Below are 20,404 nucleotides of genomic sequence, written 5' to 3' on the forward strand. Positions count from 1 at the left end.
CGTTATACGTTCTGTGACATTCCCGTCTGGCCTCATTTTAAACTTCTGGGCTGTTCCTGGGTACTGACACGGCCGTGTTTATATCTCTGCTATACATGATAGGACGTAGCGAGTGTATGTGTTTGTGTTTATATAATTGACAGTCTTTCTTTCTTTCTTTCTTTCTTTCTTTCTTTCTTTCTTTCTTTCTTTCTTTCTTTCTTTCTTTCTTTCTTTCTTTCTTTCTCCGGTTTTCTTTCTGTCTCGCACACACACCCTCTCACACACACACACACACACACACACACACACACACACACTGAAACTAAGCAGCTGCATGATGTTATGGCTCAGGCCTAGAGTTCTCGCTTACATGTTGGCAGATCCTGATATGGATGGATGCTCTCGCTTTCATAAGAACAGAGACAACATGTTCCTAGTATAGATGCATACACAAGCACGCGTGTATGAACACAGATTTCATGGCACCGGGTATAACACGTGTGGCCAGGTTGCAATCCAGGAGCAGTGCACGTGTAGTTTAAACGCTTTCAAAGACCAGTGTGACGTGATATCTGGACGGCGGTGCCAAGAAGGGCAGCATTACCTCTAACTTTTTTTCCTTTGAGCCTTCAGTGCTTTAGTCTGAGTAGCATGGTGCTACATTTTTGTTATATTGAAGCACGCGTGTGAAAATTTTTTACTCATAATCGAAAGAACGTTTTTCTCATACTAGTATCTTTGTTGCAAGGAAAAAATTAAGCCCTTGCTACATTCTGTCATTTTTTTTTTCTGTCTGTGTAGCCAAATCCTAAATAGCGCTCTATTGACAATACTATAGAATCATTTATACCACAGGTAATGAGCATATATAGATATATATATATATATGGTAAATCAGAGAGTAAACCATTTTTCTATTTCTGTGAAAGAAACTCTAAACTTAAAACGCATACATGTATTTGGAATTCAGCGGAATCAGAAACATCCATATTCTGTGAAGAAAACTTCTACTACTAGCCGTGTCACCTAACTAGCGAGTCGAGAATGCTGAGCATATTGCTAAAATGTATTCATAGACGAAAGTCAACCTTCAGTATGATTTACCTCAGAAGCAACATCTCTGTTAATTTACACTGAATGGTTTTAAGAATTCTGACTGCTTGGTTTGAAATCCTGTGTAATGACTAGCGCGTTACTCGAGTTTGCTAGGTCTTACTGAGGTAATAATTCTGTTGCTTTTATTAGAGTTATTTTTGGTGATGGCTGGCAATGATATTGAATAGGACGCCCAGACATTTTCTTTACTACCTGCCAGTAAGAGTAACACAGCATTACGTACTGTTATGAAGCCATTAGGGTTGTGCTTTATAGCACAGGATCTCATTACAGGCATAAAAGCTATTACATATACACATACGAACACACTTAGTGAAAGACAGATCAGAAGGATAAGCAATTCATTATTATTGCAAGCATTTTTTTTTAATATATATATATATTTGCTTTAGTTTAAATAACAGTATTTTTTTGAGTATTCAGCTATCCTTTCCCTTCTGTCCTCTTGTTAGAAAACCCAAAATTTGCGTCCTGCTTTGAACCAGGACGTTCCACTTTTGGCCTCGTTTCTGTTTTCCACACAACACAGCGATATCTCTGTTTAAACAATGTTGGCACGCTGCTCTTTTGACTGCTCATCAATAGGCCGAGCGTCAGCCTGTGTTTGACAGAGCCCGGCTGCGGCAAGGGAGTACCGTACGGCTTTCCATCAAGCCACACGAAGGAGACGTCAAACAGCGAGTGATTCACTCTGACAGGATTTCGCTCACTCTCTCCTACCTGTTTTTTTCTGTCTCAGTCTTCTTCTCATCTCATGTTTTTTTTTATAGCTCACTCTTTAAAATCATCCCTTCTAGATTTCATGTCTTTCGAGCGAAGGTTTTCCTTTTTCTGCTGCCTCTTTATGCTCTCTGCTCCTTCCAGTAACGCTAAGAGAAACTTGTGTTTCGACCCCATATGCAAATTGTTATAGCGTTTATACAGCAACAGTAATTTTCAGGAAATGACTACCCGGGAAAACGATGGTCATAAACACACCATTAATAGATACTTGTGAATTATCTGGAGAATCTTTGCCAAGGACCTTTTCATTGTATCTCTTATCCGCCACTGCTCATTTCGGGTAATAGAGAAGGTTGTTTAATAGCACTTCACATGAGCCTTAACACAAGAAGCCAAAAGACCCAAATTAAAGTAAAAGTATTGGCATTAAAACCAAATAATGTCTCCTATAAAAAGTAAAAGTAGTCATCTAAGTACTACCTGAGTATTAAGAAGGAAGTGTCTGACTTTCAAATGCGACTAGCATTCGCTAATTGCAAGCTAGGTGACATGGCTTATGTTAGAGTCGACCCACACGATTTATTCATTTCTTGAAATAGAACGATTTTTTTTAATAATATTGAGCGTACAGTTTTACACAAGGTAAACATTAGCAATTGCGTGAGGTGAAAAAGTGGGAAAATATTAAAATATTTTATTATAATATACTTTAATGTTTCAGATTTGGTTTCGTCAACTCACTACACCACTATATTTCTGTTTAACTTATATTTTTTAAAGCACAGTTTTCAAACCAACGTTAAACAAAATGCAATACAATTTATTAGAAGGCAGTGCAAAAATCTATTGGTGTATATGTCAAAGAATAAACATAATTTGGAATTGTAGTGGTGAAAAAATGTATATAATGAAGAAGCCTATATAAATGTTAACATTCTGTAGTACATTACTGCATACATTCTGTTTCAGCTCTTGTCCTTCCAATTTTAAGCTTCTTTCTGTTGGTCTCTGGTAGGCGGAGTTGACGGGCATCAAATGGCGCTGCTACAATTTTCGTGGTGGCGGCGAATACGGACCCGTGATCTCGGCCCCAGCGCAGGATGACCCGGTGCTGTGCAGCTTTACACGCTGCGTGCAAGCCAACCTGCTGTGTGTTTGGCGACGCAAACTCAAACCTGACGCCAAGGAGCTCTGGATCTTCTGGTGGGGCGATGAACCCAACTTGAGTGACATCATACACCATGAGCTTGAAGGTGAGCCTGCGGAATAGTACCCTAGATTCTGTGTACGAGTGTGTGTTTGTGCGTAGCGGGTTTGGTGTTCGATATTTTTCGCAGCGCTTCGATGTTTGTGTTAAAGACGGGTTTTCAAGAACACATGAACTGCTGATGCGTACCGCTTTCCTCCTCGTCTCATTAGAGTTCCCTAAACGGATGTTGCAGGAGTGGCCTAATTTCTATTATTACCCATATTATGGCTACGACGATGCTAATAATGCATGGAGCTTTTACGACGAGCCCTTGTAACCTTCGAAATGGACTCTTGAGATAAAAGTAGAGCCGTATCATTTTCCAGATGCTCTTCCCCAGGATTTGCGGGACCTTAGGGAGACACACAGATGCTAGAGAGAGAGAGAAAGCGAGCAAGAGAAAGAGAGAGAGAATGTCAGTATGCAGGCGACTTTGATTTTGCATGGTGTGCGACTCTTTGAGTGTTTCATCGAGTGTGGGTTCAGCTGAATCTACACTATTTATAGATCCATTTGCATTATCTCATAGCTCTTTATTAACCATGTCTATAACCTGTAGTGGGGGGAAGGGTGGAAGAAAAAGGCACTAAAATATCAGCAATAAAAAAAATACGAGACACTCCCTTTTCCAATGCAAAGATTCTCCTCAGACTGTATATTTGTTAAAAATGTCTGTTCGACCACGTTGCATGTTATACAAGTCACCAACCCCCTCAGGACAAAATTTCTCCTAGTTCATCAGCCATCGCATTGTCCCACCAAGCATGCAACAAAAGTCCGGGATTTCCCTAATAGTAGTTTGCTGCTGCCCCTTTATCAAAACCACTAGGAGCCAAGGCTTTGAAATGTGGGGGAAATGCAACACTTTCTCAGAAGTGCGAGTGTATAAGTCACCTCAGGAATAGGCTGAAGAATCTTAAATGGTTTGAGGTAATGGTGTGCTATTAGCTTATTTCATCCTTGACATACTTAAAGGTTCCTACTTGAAGGCCATACATCTGTCCACTGTACCTCCAGATCTAGAGGTGGCTATGTCATGGTTGTGGTAATCATTGCTCTAAAGAACTAGCAATAAGGGACATATGATGTTTGAGTAATACTTTGTCAGCAGTCTTAATAGTTTAACCTTAAATGTTTTGTGGAACAGGGTGATGATCTACAAATGTGTTTTGTCTTGTTGCTTGTTCAATCTCCAGACTTTTCCAAAAGCCACACACCAAATTTTGGGTATTAGTGGTAGATGCAGTCAGTATGAAGTGCAAATGTTTGGGCTTTACCAAAAACTTTGTGGTACTCTGAGAAACATGGAGGTACACTGCATAGCAAAAAAGTATGTGTACTCTTGTCTAGATACTCATATATGCCGGCTGAACACCCTATTCCAGATTTAGTAGTCCATTTCCTTTTAGAATAAGTTTGATTCTTTTGAGAATACTTTCCATTAGTAAGAGATTGGGTGAGAATACCTGGTGTGAATTTCCTGATCCAAATCACTCAGATTTTTCCACCCAAATCTTGTCAAATAAAAACAATGTCTTCAGTGTCATACTGGAACAGGGACAGAAAGTAAGTCTTCTCTAGTAAAAGGAAATTGAATTCTACAGCATACAATGACATCTTTCACAATTGTGTGCTTCCAACTTTGTGGCAACAGATTGGGGAAGGCTGATATATGGGTGTGATGGTCAGGTGTCCATGTCCTTTTTAACTGATATTGTGTATATCAGGGGTAATAATGTCAATATCAATATTTGTGTCAAGGTTAATTAAGGAGTTTTTCATACAGAAGTTTTGTATTGACGACCAGGGAAATTTAGGTTTGTACTTTTGTAGTTAAAGGAGTCGTGGAGAAACTGGGGACTTGGGTGAAGCTGTATCACAATCAGAATCGAAATCAGAATCAGGTTTATTGGCCAAGTGTGTTGACACACACAAGGAATTTGGTTCCAGCTGTTGGTGACTTTCAAAAGTACAGACATAAACAACACTATATATTTAGCTTAGACTATACAAGACAAAACAGATGATCTGAGACAATACAGACAATACAATACAGATTAAATAAGATTTCCTGTTTCCAGTCATGTGATGTCAGCCTGGCTTAGAACACTGTTTGCTGACTCAATAATGAGGTGCAAGGGGCGAGAGCACTTACCCCTACTGTTCTGGCTATTCAAGCCTTGAAGTACAGTACAGTTGATGTATGGGTTTGTAACTCTGAATCAAGCTCTTGATTTCCCCATGGCTCCTGTGCAGATGGGTGCTTGAAAAACAAACAAATTAGGTAATTCCACCTTAAGTATGAAAAGGTGGTAAAGGAGAAGATAGTTTGTGACTCATCACATTTGCATGAAGCACGTCTACCATGCACTTTCCCCTTAGCAGAGCCTCTTACATTCGTGGGCATGTTGGGCATTGTGCAGTGAGGTGGGTGGCTTCTCTACGGTGGAAAAACATACCCCGCCTAGACTGCTTTATGCTTCGGCCAGGCAAGATGGAAGAGGAGAGTTCTTGTCTTCTCTTTTTCAAGACAGAGCTATGGCAGTGAGAGAACCCAGTGTCTGAGTCCTTGGCAGACAGCAGGACTGAGGGCTGGCTCCTTCCACCTGGCACCTGCTGCAAGTGTTTCAGAATTCTGGAGCTTATTCCGTCAGTCAAGTCGAGTCAAGTCGCAAGTCATTCAGTGAGCATCTCAAGTGAAACTCAAGTACAAGTCCTTAGCTCTGGTTAAAAGCAGGCTACATTTCATTCACAGAGCGAAAATTGGTTGGATATATTTGTGTTCATCACAGCTTATAGACATTCACACACAGTTTTGCACAACACACTGCATCGAGTAAATGACAGAACAAGGTTAAGTCCAATAATCTCTACACTACACCCCTTTTTTTTGACTCGCTGTGCCAGATTTATTGATTGTTGACAGTGGCAGAATAAAAGGCAGATAATGTCGCTCTGTAATAATCCCATTAGCATTAAGGATTATGTGAAGCCTTAAATCACGCCTTTCAGTTATTGTGTGTGATATTGCTTGTTAGCCTGGGCTGGTGGCATGCCAGGCATGTCTTGCTTGTCAAAATATTTGCCGAGATGTGGGTATTAGATTCATAATGCAATGTAAGAGTAACAATCCAAGGGTGCACCTCGAATGCCAACTTTTCCTAATTTCCGTCCTCAGTCTTTTTGTTGAACTTTGATCTCATGAAAATGACCTAGAAAATATGTTTGGCTTTTATATAAACGTTGTAAAAAGGCTTCTACTCCTTGACTTTCTTCATAACTTTTACAAATTTGTACCACATTGTGTGTCACATTAGGTTTTCGTTTAGCGGAATTTTATTTCGATGTGAATTGTTTTCAGAAAAATAGTATGAGAAATTTTGAAGGTGTAATGAGATATACCTGGCATTTACATCATGCACCAATCACCAATCACATCTGCTTCGGAAGTGAAGTCTACAGAGGAAGTATTTAATTTCTTAATATCTGATTTAATTGAGGAAGTATTCATTTTTATCAGTGTGCAGAGATGACATTTTCTACAAACGCCCTAACTGAAATGCTTTTGTTGGTATGGTTCTGTTACTTTTGCTTGTACTTTTGCTACTTGGTTTTAGTTGCGAGAGTTTGCGAGCTAGCTAAGCGGCTAACTAGAACCTTGCTAACAGCTTCAACAGGCAAGTAGCTAAGGCCGAACCTTACATGTATGTATAATTTATTTCATTACCATAATGTCAATTAGAAAAAAAAGTATATTGTGTATTTATGAAGTGTGGTAAAAATGATGGCCTATAAACTGCTAGCTGTCGAAAATGAGACATTTTTTAATGCTAATCTTATGTTCTTATTTTTGAAATGGGACATAAAAACATCACGGTTTAACTTGGACTGTAGCTTCAGATACACTTAGTGCTTTCGCTACAAGGTTACTTAAAGTCACTGCCTCTTGTATATGTGTATATGTATATCTGTCTCTTTCTTTCACTCCCTGTCTTTCTTTGTATTTTTTTCACAAATCTTATTTAAAAGAAAAGTGGTACTTTCTGGTGTCAGCAGTCATTTTGGCATATTCTATTCTATATTTAACTGAACTAACTAGAAATATTAAGATGTTTTGGAAGTCTGAAACACCCGAGTTGTAGTCAAACACTGCACAATTCTAGCTGCACTGGTCAAGAGAAAACCTATCCCTTGAATGTCAGGAAATACCTTTGTTTTCCCACACTCCTCCTCTTTCAAGTGACCTTTGCTGAAGGGGTCAGGGGAAGGACAGGATCATGAATGGAGTCCTGAGCATCACCTAATGGGGGGTTTGCACCCTGAGTTGACCCTTTACAGACTAGCGCTTATCCAGCTATTGAGAGGCTTAAGGAGGGGAGTCCAGGCTTGGCAGGCAGAACTGTGTGTGTGTGTGTGTGTGTGTGTGTGTGTGTGTGTGTGTGTGTGTGTGTGTAAGAGAGAGTGAGTGATAGTCTGCAGTCAAAAACTCGGAGATAAGACACACCGTATTATACGGGTTGCTGAGTTCAGGCCATGGAACGAATTAGCCACATTGATAATTCGCATTTGTTTTCCTCCCGCATTGTGCCGTCGATGATGATGTCATGGCTGTGTGTGTTAATAAAAATAATAAGGGTTTGCCTTTTTAGTATCGGTGTGTAAGTGTTTCAAATCCTCTTTTTCAGAGGGGTCGGAATAACGGCTTGTTTACATCTTCACGTGAACGAACAAGAATTAATTGTTTTTTTTTTTTATACTAATTACATTAAACCAATATAACATTTTCTTGATACATTATAATGGCTCCTGATGGTGAGTCCAGCCTGGCAATTCTTACTTTTATAACACTGGTTTTGCAAAAATTTCTAGTGTATTTGCTAAATAATTCATAGAACATACGAAATATGTTAAATTGTGAAATAGTGAAATGCACTTTTTGATGAATAATCGAATAATCGAGCTTGAAATGGTTGAAGAGATTACTACATAGTAAGTCACCATTTTAGCAAGAATGTTGTGATTCATGTTTAATTATTTAAAAAAGCATTATTTTCTGTTCAGATCTTCAATCTGATTGGTTGATGATCTCTGATGGCACTTCATGCTCTCATTCTACATAAGCCTGAGGTAAATCCCCTATTTGATATGACTGCCTTATGGAAGATTAGGGTGGTTTTCTGCAGTTGTAGTCCATCTGCCTCAAGGTTTTAATGTGTTCTGAGATGCTTTTCTGTCCACCATGGATGTAAAGAGTAACTATTCGACTAATTTCCGTGTGAGCTTGATACAGCCAAGCCATAGCGTCTCTTTTCGAAAAGGCATTTCCACACGCAGAACTGGAGGTTTTTTGTTTTTTTTGCACCATTCTGTGTAAACTCTAGACATTCCTGAGAGGGTGAAAATCCCAGGAAATCTGTTGTGACCATTTTTCTTTTTTTTTTTGTGTGTGTGTGTGAACATTAACCGCTAGAAATGTATCTGCACGGTTGCATAAATTACTGTTTGCACAATAGGCGTTTTTCTATTCAAGCAGCACGTTAGCGAATATTAATTTTAGCTCGATTCATCTCTGCACCACTTCACCACAATAAATAGATCATTGTGGCTGAGTTTACATCATTGCACTGACAAAACAGAGGGCTGATAGTGTTTACTTTAAGCCACAAATATTATTCGACTCATGCAATCATATGACAAGTGCGCGCGACATGTTTCTGCAATCAGAAGTGCTCAAGGTTGTCGGTGACGCACCAGGAAGCTGCGACGTGCCCCCAAGTGTGTGTTAAGTGGAGTTTTGTGACTCACTTGCTGCTCCGCAGTGCGAACGGTGAAGCAATATTGAAGCAGCGTGCGCGGTTTTATAAGTCTAGAGTAAAAAAACCAGCGAGACGTTTGTCGGCGTTCACACTTCCTCGTGGCCTACTTGGACCAAAACTTTCCCTGAATAGCACAGTTCATGAATATCAGAGCAAAAAATAAAAAAACAATCAAGCACAAGAGACCTGGGTCAAGTGTGCATTTAGACAGTACTGTAGACTCATCATCCCGCTCATAAAATCTTCCTGCACATAAATGACTGTTTTCATATACGACCTTGGTTCGAGAGGAGGCAATACAGCAACCATGTAAAACTATATTACTTCTTCATGACAGCCAGTCAATTCTCGGCCCCCCCTTGGTGTATTTGCGCCCCGAGGTCAATGAGGCGAGTAGAGGATGAAATCGTGTTGTCCCAGAATTTATGGAAATAATTCTGCGACTTCTGGCGCTGTAGTCATATTCGATCCAAGGCGCTTTTTCTTTTTTTTTGAGAAATTCTCTTAGGGCAGCCATTTTGGTTTTGGGTCACTCATGGTGTGCTGTGTATTATAGTCAAAATCCTGGGGCATAATTGAGATACTTTTACCACAGGGTCTATAGTTCCCTCTTGAAACCCCAGTGTTACACTCAAAATATAAAACGGAGTTGGGTTTTTTTGTGTAAAAAGCCTATACAGCTACGTTTCTGAAAGAAAAATAGACATTTTATTAACAGCAGTAACTGTTGTTTCAATTGCAAGCTATTCATCTACACTAAAGGGACAAAAGTCTTTGGACACCAGACTTGTGGTTCATCCCCAAAGATAAAGATACAACATTTTGTATAGGATATGCTTTACATGGGATTGAGTTGCTATAGAGCTTTGACCTCAATCTACCCAACACCTTTGGGATGAATGTGAATGCTGACTGCACCCCAGGTCTTCTCACCCTACATCGGTACCTGGCTTTACTAACACCCTTGGGGTTGAATGGGCACAAATCTCCACAAGCGCACTCCAAAATCTAGTGGAAGCTCTAGAAGCGTTAACGTTATTGTAACAGCAAATTGGGAGTAAATGTATATTTCAACACCACACCAAGTCTTGGTACATTTACAGAATTTGTCAGATGCCCTTTTCCAGAGCAACCGACATTTATTTGATTAATACAACTGAGCAGCTATGGGGTTAAGGGCCTTGCTGTAGGGGCCCAGGAGCGGGAGCTTGGTGTGGCTGGGATTTTAACTCATCACCTTTAGCTTCAAAGTGCAATTCCTTAACTACTAAGCTACCACCTCTCGAAAGGTAAAATGGAATGTTCAAAAAGCACATACAAATCTTTTAGTCAGGTATCCATAGAGTGTATCATAAATACATGTAGAATTCAGAAAATTGACGTTATTCACTTGAATGTAATCTAATAAATCAAGATCTTTTAAGCGAAATATTAAAGAAAACTGTTTTAATTACTGGTTTATTCTAATAAGTGAAGGCAAGTTTAGTAGATTTTGGAAGCAGTGCCAGTAGACAAGAGTTTTCCACTAAGAGGAAGTCTTTAGGCCAAAAGACTCCTTGTTGTTTCAAAGATATTACAACCCACATAGTTTTTTTTTGTTTTTCTCAAAGAAGTAGAAAAAGAAGAAGAAAAACCCAGCTAGTGATGTTAACAAGAAGCTTTTAGAGCCTCTTGGCCTGAAGACTTCCTCATAGTGGAAAACTACTGTCTGTTGCAGAGCACTGGCACTGCAGGCAGCTTCCAAAAACTGCTAAATAAATGTGTGCTCATTGGAAACTTCTGGAAAGGCCCTGATAATTGAGTTTAAGAAAGAAACACATGTGCAAACGTAGTAATATGAAGCAGATGTAACTGTTGTTCAATAAGGAATTGAGAATGATCATAGTGTTGCCTTGTGAATAGTAAATTTCATTATGAAATCGGAATTTTTTTGTTTCCGTATTTGGCAAGCCTCTAGTAATGTTTCTGGTTTGTGTCTCAATGTGTCTCAAATGACACACATTGTGACATAAAATCAATAAAATTGGTTTATTTCAAAAACTTTTTCCTCGTTTACACATCGCTCTTCTTACTCCATGTTCTTTGGTACTCATCGCCTCAGAAATTTCATGACCCGATGAGGAATTCGGAACCAATTTCTTTCGCCATTTTCTCTGTTTCCAATTCTTCACCGTTTTTGGACTTTTCCTATTGTTGTTGTTTTCGATTAGCCGCCTTAAAACGTGTCATAGTGGCGTCAAGGCGTCAAGGCGTCATCCTGTTTAACGGCTTCCTTTATTGACCTCAGTCCACATACTTTTTTTATTCGTGTCAAACTTTCTGGGATTTGAATTCAGTGAGAGCGTATGAATGTTTGGTTCTATTTATCACTTTTCACTCACAGTGCCAGTTTTGCCTGACAAACACGCTTTTAGCTTTGTTTGTTGTTTCCATATTAATCCGGACAGACCTGGCATTTTAAACCGCACAGATAACCGCACTATAACATCTGCAAACACGGCCTGCCTCTGTGTATAAGCGTAAGAAGCTTTTCTGGCCGTCACTTTCATAAAGCGTTCCCTTTCCGTCGCTTTGAATCATTTGGGGCGAAAAGACATTCGGACCCCTTTGGGGAAAAAAAAAAAAAAAAAAACAGTCTGAAGGTTGCCTAAAGGTTGTCTGAAGTGACAAGATCAATCTTTAACAATCAAACCGGACACAACGACTGTACATCGACCACTGTCTTATGTTTTGAGATGAATAAGTCACATGACTGCATCACGTGACTAAACATATGTCTCGTTTTTTTTACATTTTCAATCTCAGCATTAAGAATCGCATTTTTAAATGTATTCAAATACCGTATTTTTCAGACTATAAGCCGCTACATTTTCCCACGTTTTGAACCCCGCGGCTTAAACAACGAAGCGGCTAATTTATGGATTTTTCCTGGGTTTTTCCAGGTTTCACAAACTTCAACCCAAAAAACTGAGAGACAAAATTAGACCAATGAAATGGAAACGAAAAAACGCACCTCACCTGTGTTCTGAGCTGCACGGCATCGGGAGAAAAAACTTCCACGGAAGGAGGAAGACTGAACAATGACTTTCTTGGTCGGCTACTGTTTAGATACAAGCCATTGTAATGCGTTGTATCAGGGTCATGGGAGAGCTCGCTAACTCCAGTTACAACAGAAATCATATAAGCACAGACAGGTTTCCAAAACTCTTGTTTTTTTTTTTTCTTGGCAACAGCGTTATGGGTTAGTCAAAGAAACTTAGAAATGAGCATCAGAAAATAATAAGGACATATTCCTCGGCCTTGCACACATGCAGTAATAGCGGAAAAAGCAGGCTATTCCCAAAATGCTGCTCTGCTCTTAAAGGAGCCACAACACATTTCACCCGTTACACCGTGTAACAGACACTGTCTTTCGTTAAAACCTGTGTAAAGTCCTCTGTAAAGGCTTATACACAGGTGCGGCTTATTTATGTTAAAAATAAAAATCTTTGTCAAATTCAGTGGGTGCGGCATATACATGAGTGCGCTTAATAGTCTGGAAATTACGGTAAATAGTTTTTAATAGACAAAAAAAACGTGTTCTTAAATGTATCCGCTTTAATGTGGATGTCAGCTCAGGTTCACTTTGACAAACCCAACAATGTGCTTAACTGAAGAGACCAGAAAGTGCTTAAAAATGATGAATCCTTGCTTCGTTATCATATTTTATGTTAAACATTATTGTTTTATTAGCTATAGAATAAAACGCCCAGCCGCAAATTGATTTTAATAACGCTTTCATGATTTATTATGGAACAATACAAAACATCTGCAATAAAGGTTCTGCTACATTATAGCAGCTGTACACACTGCTCTCTTCACCAGTTTTGATTTGTTTCTCTCTTGAAAGATAGTAAGAAGAAAAAGCACATGCTACAAATAAGAAAACATACTGCTTTGCATACTACTGGTATAAAGCATTGACAATGGAGACTCCTTTGCAGTTTGTTTGGAATACATTTGTGCATGGAAATTCCCAATTATTCCCTTTTGGGATTCCTGAATGCTTCAAAATTGAATAAATCATTCATTAAATATTAATAATAAACATGTAAAACATGTAAAGGGTTATGACTTTGTGCTTTTGGGAAAGTTGTGGGAATTTAAAGGGTTTCATGTATATAAAGGTTTGATATAAATGATTGATTTTTGGTGTTGACACGTCTGTGACAGCTTCATTCCCTCACACAGCAAACACTCCTGCCTGAGCTTGACCCCAGTGCTGTTATTACTTGTGTCAGTTTACAGGAAGCTAATGATCCCACAGAACTGATGGATTGGTGATAACAGGCTTCACTGGAGCTGTAGTAAAAGAAAAAAAAAGACAAAACAAAATCTATTTGAAGAGCCCATTCCGAGTGTTGAGTGTAGAGTTAGTTTGAATTAGTCGCTGAGCAAAAGCCTTGAAGAGTTTTTTTTGCTATTAAATCTGTAAAAAGAACTGTTTTGGGGTATTAATATACCCAAAACAAAGGAGAGTCTAAGAGTACAGCTGCTGCTCCCCCGAATCGAGAGGAGCCAGTCGAGGTTTGGATAAAGGGATGCTCACCTCCTGACTTTAGATAGAGAGGTATCGGGTATTTTCCAGCAGAGACCCAAGGGCGCCCCCATGACCCGCTGAAGAGATTAGAGCTCACATGGATTGGAAATGTTTGAGTAGTAGCAGGATTCTGTAGGCAGTGATCGAGAACTTTGGACTGAGCTTCGCAGTGTGCTGGTACAGTGAAGTAAAATGAAATCGAATGAAATATGGTTAAATAAAATAAACTACATTCATTAATGTTTATATTAGTATTTGATTTGTACATTGTAAGGATGAAAAAGCCTAATAATTCAATTACATTAAATCAACTACATGGATGGATGGAGGGATGATGGATGGATGGATGAATAGGTTGATGGATGTATTTATGAATAAAGATGAATATACTCACGGATGGTTGGATGGATTAATATATAGTTGGATAGTTGTAATAATGGATTAATGGTTGGATAAATAGTTGTATGGGTGGATGGATGGATGGAGGGATGGATGGATGGATGGATGGATGGATGGATGGATAGATGGATGGATGGATGAATGGATGGATAGGTGAATATATAGTCGGATAGATGTATTAATGAAGTAATTGATGGATGGATGGATGGATGGATGGATGGATAGATAGATAGATAGATAGATAGATAGATAGATAGATAGATAGATAGATAGATAGATAGATAGATAGAGACGGATGGACGGACGGACGGACGGATTTATTAATAGATGGATGTAATAATAGATGGATAGAGCTATTAATAGATGGATGAAAAGATGAAAAACACTAAAATTGATGATGAACGAATGAATGATGATGAATAAAATTGAGATGCATATTTGATGTTTTTTAATTCATGCCTTATAAAATACATTTTGTTTTTTTATTATAATATATTCCAGTTGAAAATAATAAAACATATATTTTGCTGTGTGCATACGTGTGTGTGTGTGTGTGTGTGTGTGTGTGTGTGTGTGTGTGTGTGTGGTCACTCTGTCAGTGGCACTTCAGGATGTACCGTGTTCGCAGTATAACACGGTTCCTCTAAGCAGCGAGCGTAATCTCTCCAGATTTGTGCAGTTGTTAAATTCTTTCTCTGCCTGTTCTCACATTTCTCACTGTGTGCTCATTTTCGAGTATGTGTCCACTCCCTCCCCATCCCCTACACCCCTCCTCCCCGAGCTGTTGGGGACACAACCATTGTTTCAACGAGCTCTCTGTCATACATCATGGCCTAAATATAGATCTTGGGCAAATCGATGTGCGAGAGGGAGCGCTGGAGGAAAAACACAAGACTCTTCCTCTTGTTTATCACGTCACCTCCCTGCACACCGGCTGCCACGTTTGCTCTAATTAGCCACAAGTGGCTTGGCACTCGGGGTGACCTTTTTTCCGGCCGGGGGTGAAGAGTAGGGGATGAAGTATGTCGTAGAACACTTTGCATTTGGCCCTTTGTGTCATTTTGTCAACAGAAAATGACTTTGCTCATGACATCAGTGTTCAGGTTTGACCCGATTATCTCTGGTGATATTTATACGACTTCCATGTCGTATTTGGGCACAAAAAATGTTTCTCCTGTTTCAGTAAACTTCACTCATCAGTGCTGTTTTCTCACATCCATATATTTTTTTTACATTTAAACACACACACATAATTTACATTTATTGTGCATTTCCTAATAATTAGGGTTAATGCAGTTTTAAGTGGAGTGTCCTGCTCCTAGATACACCCTTGTAGGATTTTTCTATTATACAAGCTCAAACCTGTAACTGATCCTGGATCGTTTTTTTTTTTGTGCTGCTTATTTAAAAAAAAGTCCACCACCCCCATTCCCACCCCCAGAGGAAATCAGGACACTGAAGCCACTTCCTCAGACAGGCTGGCACAACTCCAAAAACTTTGGTTTCAAATTAATCTCGGAAAGTCTTCTCTGATTGTAAGAAAGAAAGAAGGAGTCGTAAATCTTTGTCTGATGTCATTAGTTTTGTGTTCTTTTTTTTTTCCCGGAATCGGAATAAAGCAGGTTTTTTTTGGAGGTAAATTTCTTTCTCGTACAGTTCGAACATGACCTTCTAGCGTTATTTTAACTCGCACTATACTATCGGAAAGCTAGTAAATATGGTAGAGAATTGAATTTACGTTATTGCATTATGAGAGCATATCTTTCATCAGATGGAGTTCCTGCCGTGGCTTATTCCCGCTCTCGGGAGTAGTAGTATCGATCCCTTGGTAATTTCACCTGCACGACTTCAGGAAGTGGAAATCTCCCCTCTGCAGTGTCATTGATTGTGTTTGGATTTTTTTTCCTTTTCTTTTTCTTTTCTGTTTGTTTTTTTTTACCTTCTTTGGAAAAAACTCTGGCTCTTTTCATGCCCGTTTGATACGTTATCATTACCTGCGGAGTTGGAAGGCATCCTAGAGCCCAGACGAATCGATACATGCACAAAGCGGCCAATCAGGGTGGATTAGCTGAGCATAGTTCAAGAGACAATTTGACAATAGGATAACTATCAGCAATAGAAATCCTTTGCTGATTACTTTGAGGTTTCCCACAAATCTTCCGAGTAATCGAGAGACCCGATCATCTCCACCATATCGGTACTTTTGAAACCGATCCCTTCTGCCCATTAACACGACTCTGTAAAGGGATCTCTCAGGGTTACTAGCATGCTAGCAAGCATCACAGAAAGAAGTGACCTTTCATTAATGAACCTTTAATAAAGAGCTCATGTGTTGAAGTGTTGACGTGTTTTCTAGCTTAAAGGATGTACCTTACCTTATGGACTAGTGGGGGACTACTTTTTCTTTTTTTCCAGCTTCAATTCCTTTTTTTTCTCCACAGCACAACTTTTAGCCTTACAGAGCAAAACGAGTTTTGTACAATGCACTTGTACTTGCCAAAATATAAAGACACTGCAGAGAATAGAAATCCAGAGGTAGGATTCTTTGCATATAGGCTAAGAAGGGTCACAATGAATTTTTACATCGGCAGATCATCGTGATATTAACATATTCATGGCAAAAACCAAAAATCTAGAACAAAAGTAGAATATTTTACATCTCATACACGTCCTACTTTAAAACTTTCACTGTAAATCTGTCAAATCATGTATCCTAAAGTCTTTGGCTATATCTTTAACCCAGAAAGACACTACTACTTCCCTCCGTCTTGTCAACAAAATGGCTACCAGAGCATAACTAAAACATGCATTCAAACCATGTTAGTCTTAATAGCAAAATATGGGCTAATGTTAGCTTGCTAGCAAACCAGAGGGGAAGTGGTAGCTCGGTGGTTAAGGCTTTGGGTTACCGATCTGAAGGTCAGGGGTTCAAGCTTTAGTATTGCTAAGCTGCCACTCTTGGGCCCTTGATCAAGGCCCTTGGCCCTCTGGAGTGCTGTATCTAATCACAGCTTGCTGATATATGAACAGAAATAATTTCACTGTGGTGAAATGTACACGTGACAAGTATTAAACACATTAACCATTCTGCTCTTTTATACTCATAATTAGCTAAACAGTAATCTTGATTGTCAATAAAATTGGTTAGCAAGTGGTCAGATAGCTGTTACTGTGTGAGATTAGATTAGCTGAATGAACTACTTAGATTGTAGTTACAGGTCAAATAAAGGACAAATAACTACTACTACTGTGTGCAGTGACATTATGTAAATTAATGACTTCATTAGCTTGCTAGCTAGATACTTTGTTCATACCAGAGGTCATATAATTACTACTGTAGGCAGTAACATTAACTAAACCGATTTACTTTTTTTAGAAGTCAAATAATGTGTATGGTAACAGTAGCTAAATTCACTACTTAGCTAAATAAACATTGCACAATTCAGTGAGATCAGCAAGTATTTATCTAGGAGAATTTGAAGGGTAGCATTAATCACGCCAACATATATTCATATGCATGCATATACTAAATCCTTTATGTGATTAGGACTGAAATGCAGGATTAACTGCTTTTCTTTGTGTTCAGATACAGAATTTCTTTTATTGCTAATATGTTGTGATGAAAAGCCACACGAAAACAGGGCATTTCTGTTCTCTGACATGATTCACAACCTGCATAGAGAACCATGAGAGAGAGTGAGAGAGAGAGAGAGAGAGAGAGAGAGAGAGAGAGAGAGAGCAGGAATGTTCTTGGAAAAGTGTACAGTTTGGGTTCTGTGTGTGTTCAAATGACTCAGAAAGAGAAAATGGAGTCTGAGGACGAACGAACAACCGTGTCTCCGTTTGACTTCGCTTTGATTTTCTGTCTAACCTGTTGCAGCGCTGCTTGTTTTATAAGCATCTGAGCTTGTTTTAATGATCCGGAGATGATTTTTGTGCTGAGACAAGAAAGATTAAGACAGACAGCTCCTTGTGCACACTTTCGCTTTAGAAGGAAACGCAACCAGCTGAAAGAATGAACGCTTTGTGTGTTAATATCTCGGTGCCAAAGAGGGAGGGGAATGAGGAGGAGGAGGATGTATTGACTGGTGGGGGGAAGGAATACTTAAGAGAGAGAGAGAGAGTGTATGTGTATGTATGTGTGTGTGTGTGTGTGTGTGTGTGTGTGTGTGTGTGTGTGTGTGTGTGTGTGTGTGTGTGTGTGTGTGTGCCATATCTGCGGTTGCGCAGTGTTTACAGTACTTGTTGTACTTTTGTTCTTGGATCCGTGTCATAGTCTCATGAGAGGGACGCAGCTCATACACGCTTTGTTGTTCTGTTGTAAGACAGTCAGCTTTTCACTGCATCAGAATAGCAGGAATTCGGAACGAATCAGCAGATGTAGAAACGGAATTGACACCGTGCACTGTGCCTGTTTGTTAACGTCGTAGTGGCGACGTCGTCTTCCCTGAATCCGATTGGCCTGAAGGCTGTGATTCAAACCACAGGTTTCTATTAACTTGCTCATTCTACTAGACTGCCTCGTCGTTTCCGTGGCAACAGCTAACTCATAGTGTCTCCTTGTATAGTGTAATCGAAGGCTAGTAATTAGTGTATAAAGATCAGGTCGATCTTTAACAGAGAAGGTGATGGTCGATATGGTGATGTTCTTTAGCATTTGGGAAGGAGTCTCCAGTGTTAGCATTTCTATATTTGGACTTTGTGAGGTTAAGGAACTTTTCTATATTGTCAGCAGGATTTTTGTTTTAATCAATCCAAGTTATGGAACTGTACCACATGTACTGTTAGGAACACTGGTCTGGTAACTGTAGCTTCACTTCACAGTAGCTGCACTATGAAAGATGTGTTTCTAAGTGGTGGAGAAAAGAAGCGAATTTCTATGTGAACATACACAAAAATTGAGCATGCAGGGTTTGTGAACATGTGTAAAAACAGCTGGTTCGGGAAATGCAGATCTTTTAAAAAGACAAAAATTTGAAACTCCAACAATTTATGTCACAGGATCATGTATACACTGGGTAGCCTTTTTTTGTTGTTGTTTATTCCAAAAACCCCAAACAAAGATTTCAGATATATTTTCTACATGTGAATGCACACTGACTGTATTTACATAATGACAGCAAAGTGACAATGACATTACAGCAGACTTTTTTTAGTCAATCAATTTATACCTTCATGGGTTCCCTGGTGGTCTAGTGGTTAGGATGTGGCGCTCTTTACCGCTGTGGCCCGGGTTCGATCCCCGGTCAGGGAGCCAACCCCAGCCATTAGGGTTGCACAAGCCTTAGTGCCGGTCACAAGCTCAGATAAATTGGGGAGGGTTGCGTTAGGAAGGGCATCCAGCGTAAAAACATGTGCCAAATCAAACATGCGGATGATCCGCTGTGGCGACTCCTAATGGGAGAAGCCGAAAGAAGGTAGTAGTAATTTATACCTTCATATTTATAATGTATGTAAAAATGTAAGTCAGAAAACACTGAGACGTCTCATACGTGCGACGAAAACAGCGCTCTGCCAAGTACATCAATTTGAAAAGTCGTTTGTTGTGATCTGAACGGGTCATGTTACAGTGTCACCTGACTAAAAATATGTCAATGTTTCTGAATATCTTAGCGGCGTTTCATATATAAGATGGTATTTTTTTGTCAGGTGATGCAGTCATGTGACCCATTTGAACAATTCAACATTATAGTCTTGGGGTCACCCGCAGGAAAAAGTCCTGTGGCGATTTTCCTTGACATCGATGACATCATTCAGTAGATTAAAAGAGACAGGACGTGAAGAAATGCTTGACGGAAATGACATGGTCCCGAGCGTCATACGTTTGTGGCGTGCAGTGATGTAAACGTTTCAGTCCGGATGACCGATTTTTGGGAAAAAAAACGTCATTTGTCAAAGTATCCGGATTAATGTGGATGTAGCCTCAGAGTAAATATTTAATGAAAGAGATTTCGCCTGTTCAGTGAGAGAGAGAGTGTGTGTGTGTGTGTGTGTGTGTGTGTGTGTGTGTGTGTGTGTGTGGGCTGTGGAGGTATGCTGGTATAATGTGTGTGTTCTCTGTGGTTGGCCCTTGGCTTTAGAGGCTTATGTGTTACAGAAGTCTATGCCCAGAGTTTCTGTGTCTGGCCACCTCTCCTTTTTACTGAAAAAGGTCGGTCTCTTTCTCTCTCTCTCTCTCTCTCTCTCTCTCTCTCTCTCTCTCTCTCTCTCTCTCAGGGGCAGCCAGAAAATCCCCAAACTGCTTATTACCTCCTTTCCTGAAGCCAGTCCCAGAGTCACACTTCCATTAAAAAAACAAATCTGTTTCATTTATTTATTTATTTATTTATTTATTTATTTATTTATTTATTTTTCTTGTTAATCTCTTTACAGTAGTACATTTATTTCCTCCACATTCCACTACTGTAAACTACTGAATTCCTGATTCATACTGAATCATCGCCCGTAGCACACAAAGCTACAACTCGGTCGAAAGTATCATTAAAACGCCTTCGGGTAAATATTGCTTTACACTACACACTGCACAACCGAAGCAGCTTA

General features: G+C 39.5%; 1 protein-coding gene across 2 annotated transcripts in view; it reads left to right on the forward strand.

The window, feature by feature from the left end:
• The window catches only part of LOC124378872 (mediator of RNA polymerase II transcription subunit 13-like), a 98,152-nt gene that overhangs the window by 13,740 nt on the left and 64,008 nt on the right, over nucleotides 1–20,404 (forward strand). For both annotated transcript variants that reach the window (XM_046838680.1, XM_046838681.1), the window contains exon 2: nucleotides 2,837–3,074. In XM_046838680.1, the coding sequence (XP_046694636.1) occupies nucleotides 2,837–3,074 (238 nt within the window). The remainder of the gene's footprint in view (nucleotides 1–2,836; nucleotides 3,075–20,404) is intronic.

The sequence above is a fragment of the Silurus meridionalis genome, chromosome 25 (assembly GCF_014805685.1).
Source record: "Silurus meridionalis isolate SWU-2019-XX chromosome 25, ASM1480568v1, whole genome shotgun sequence".
Lineage (NCBI taxonomy): Eukaryota > Metazoa > Chordata > Actinopteri > Siluriformes > Siluridae > Silurus > Silurus meridionalis.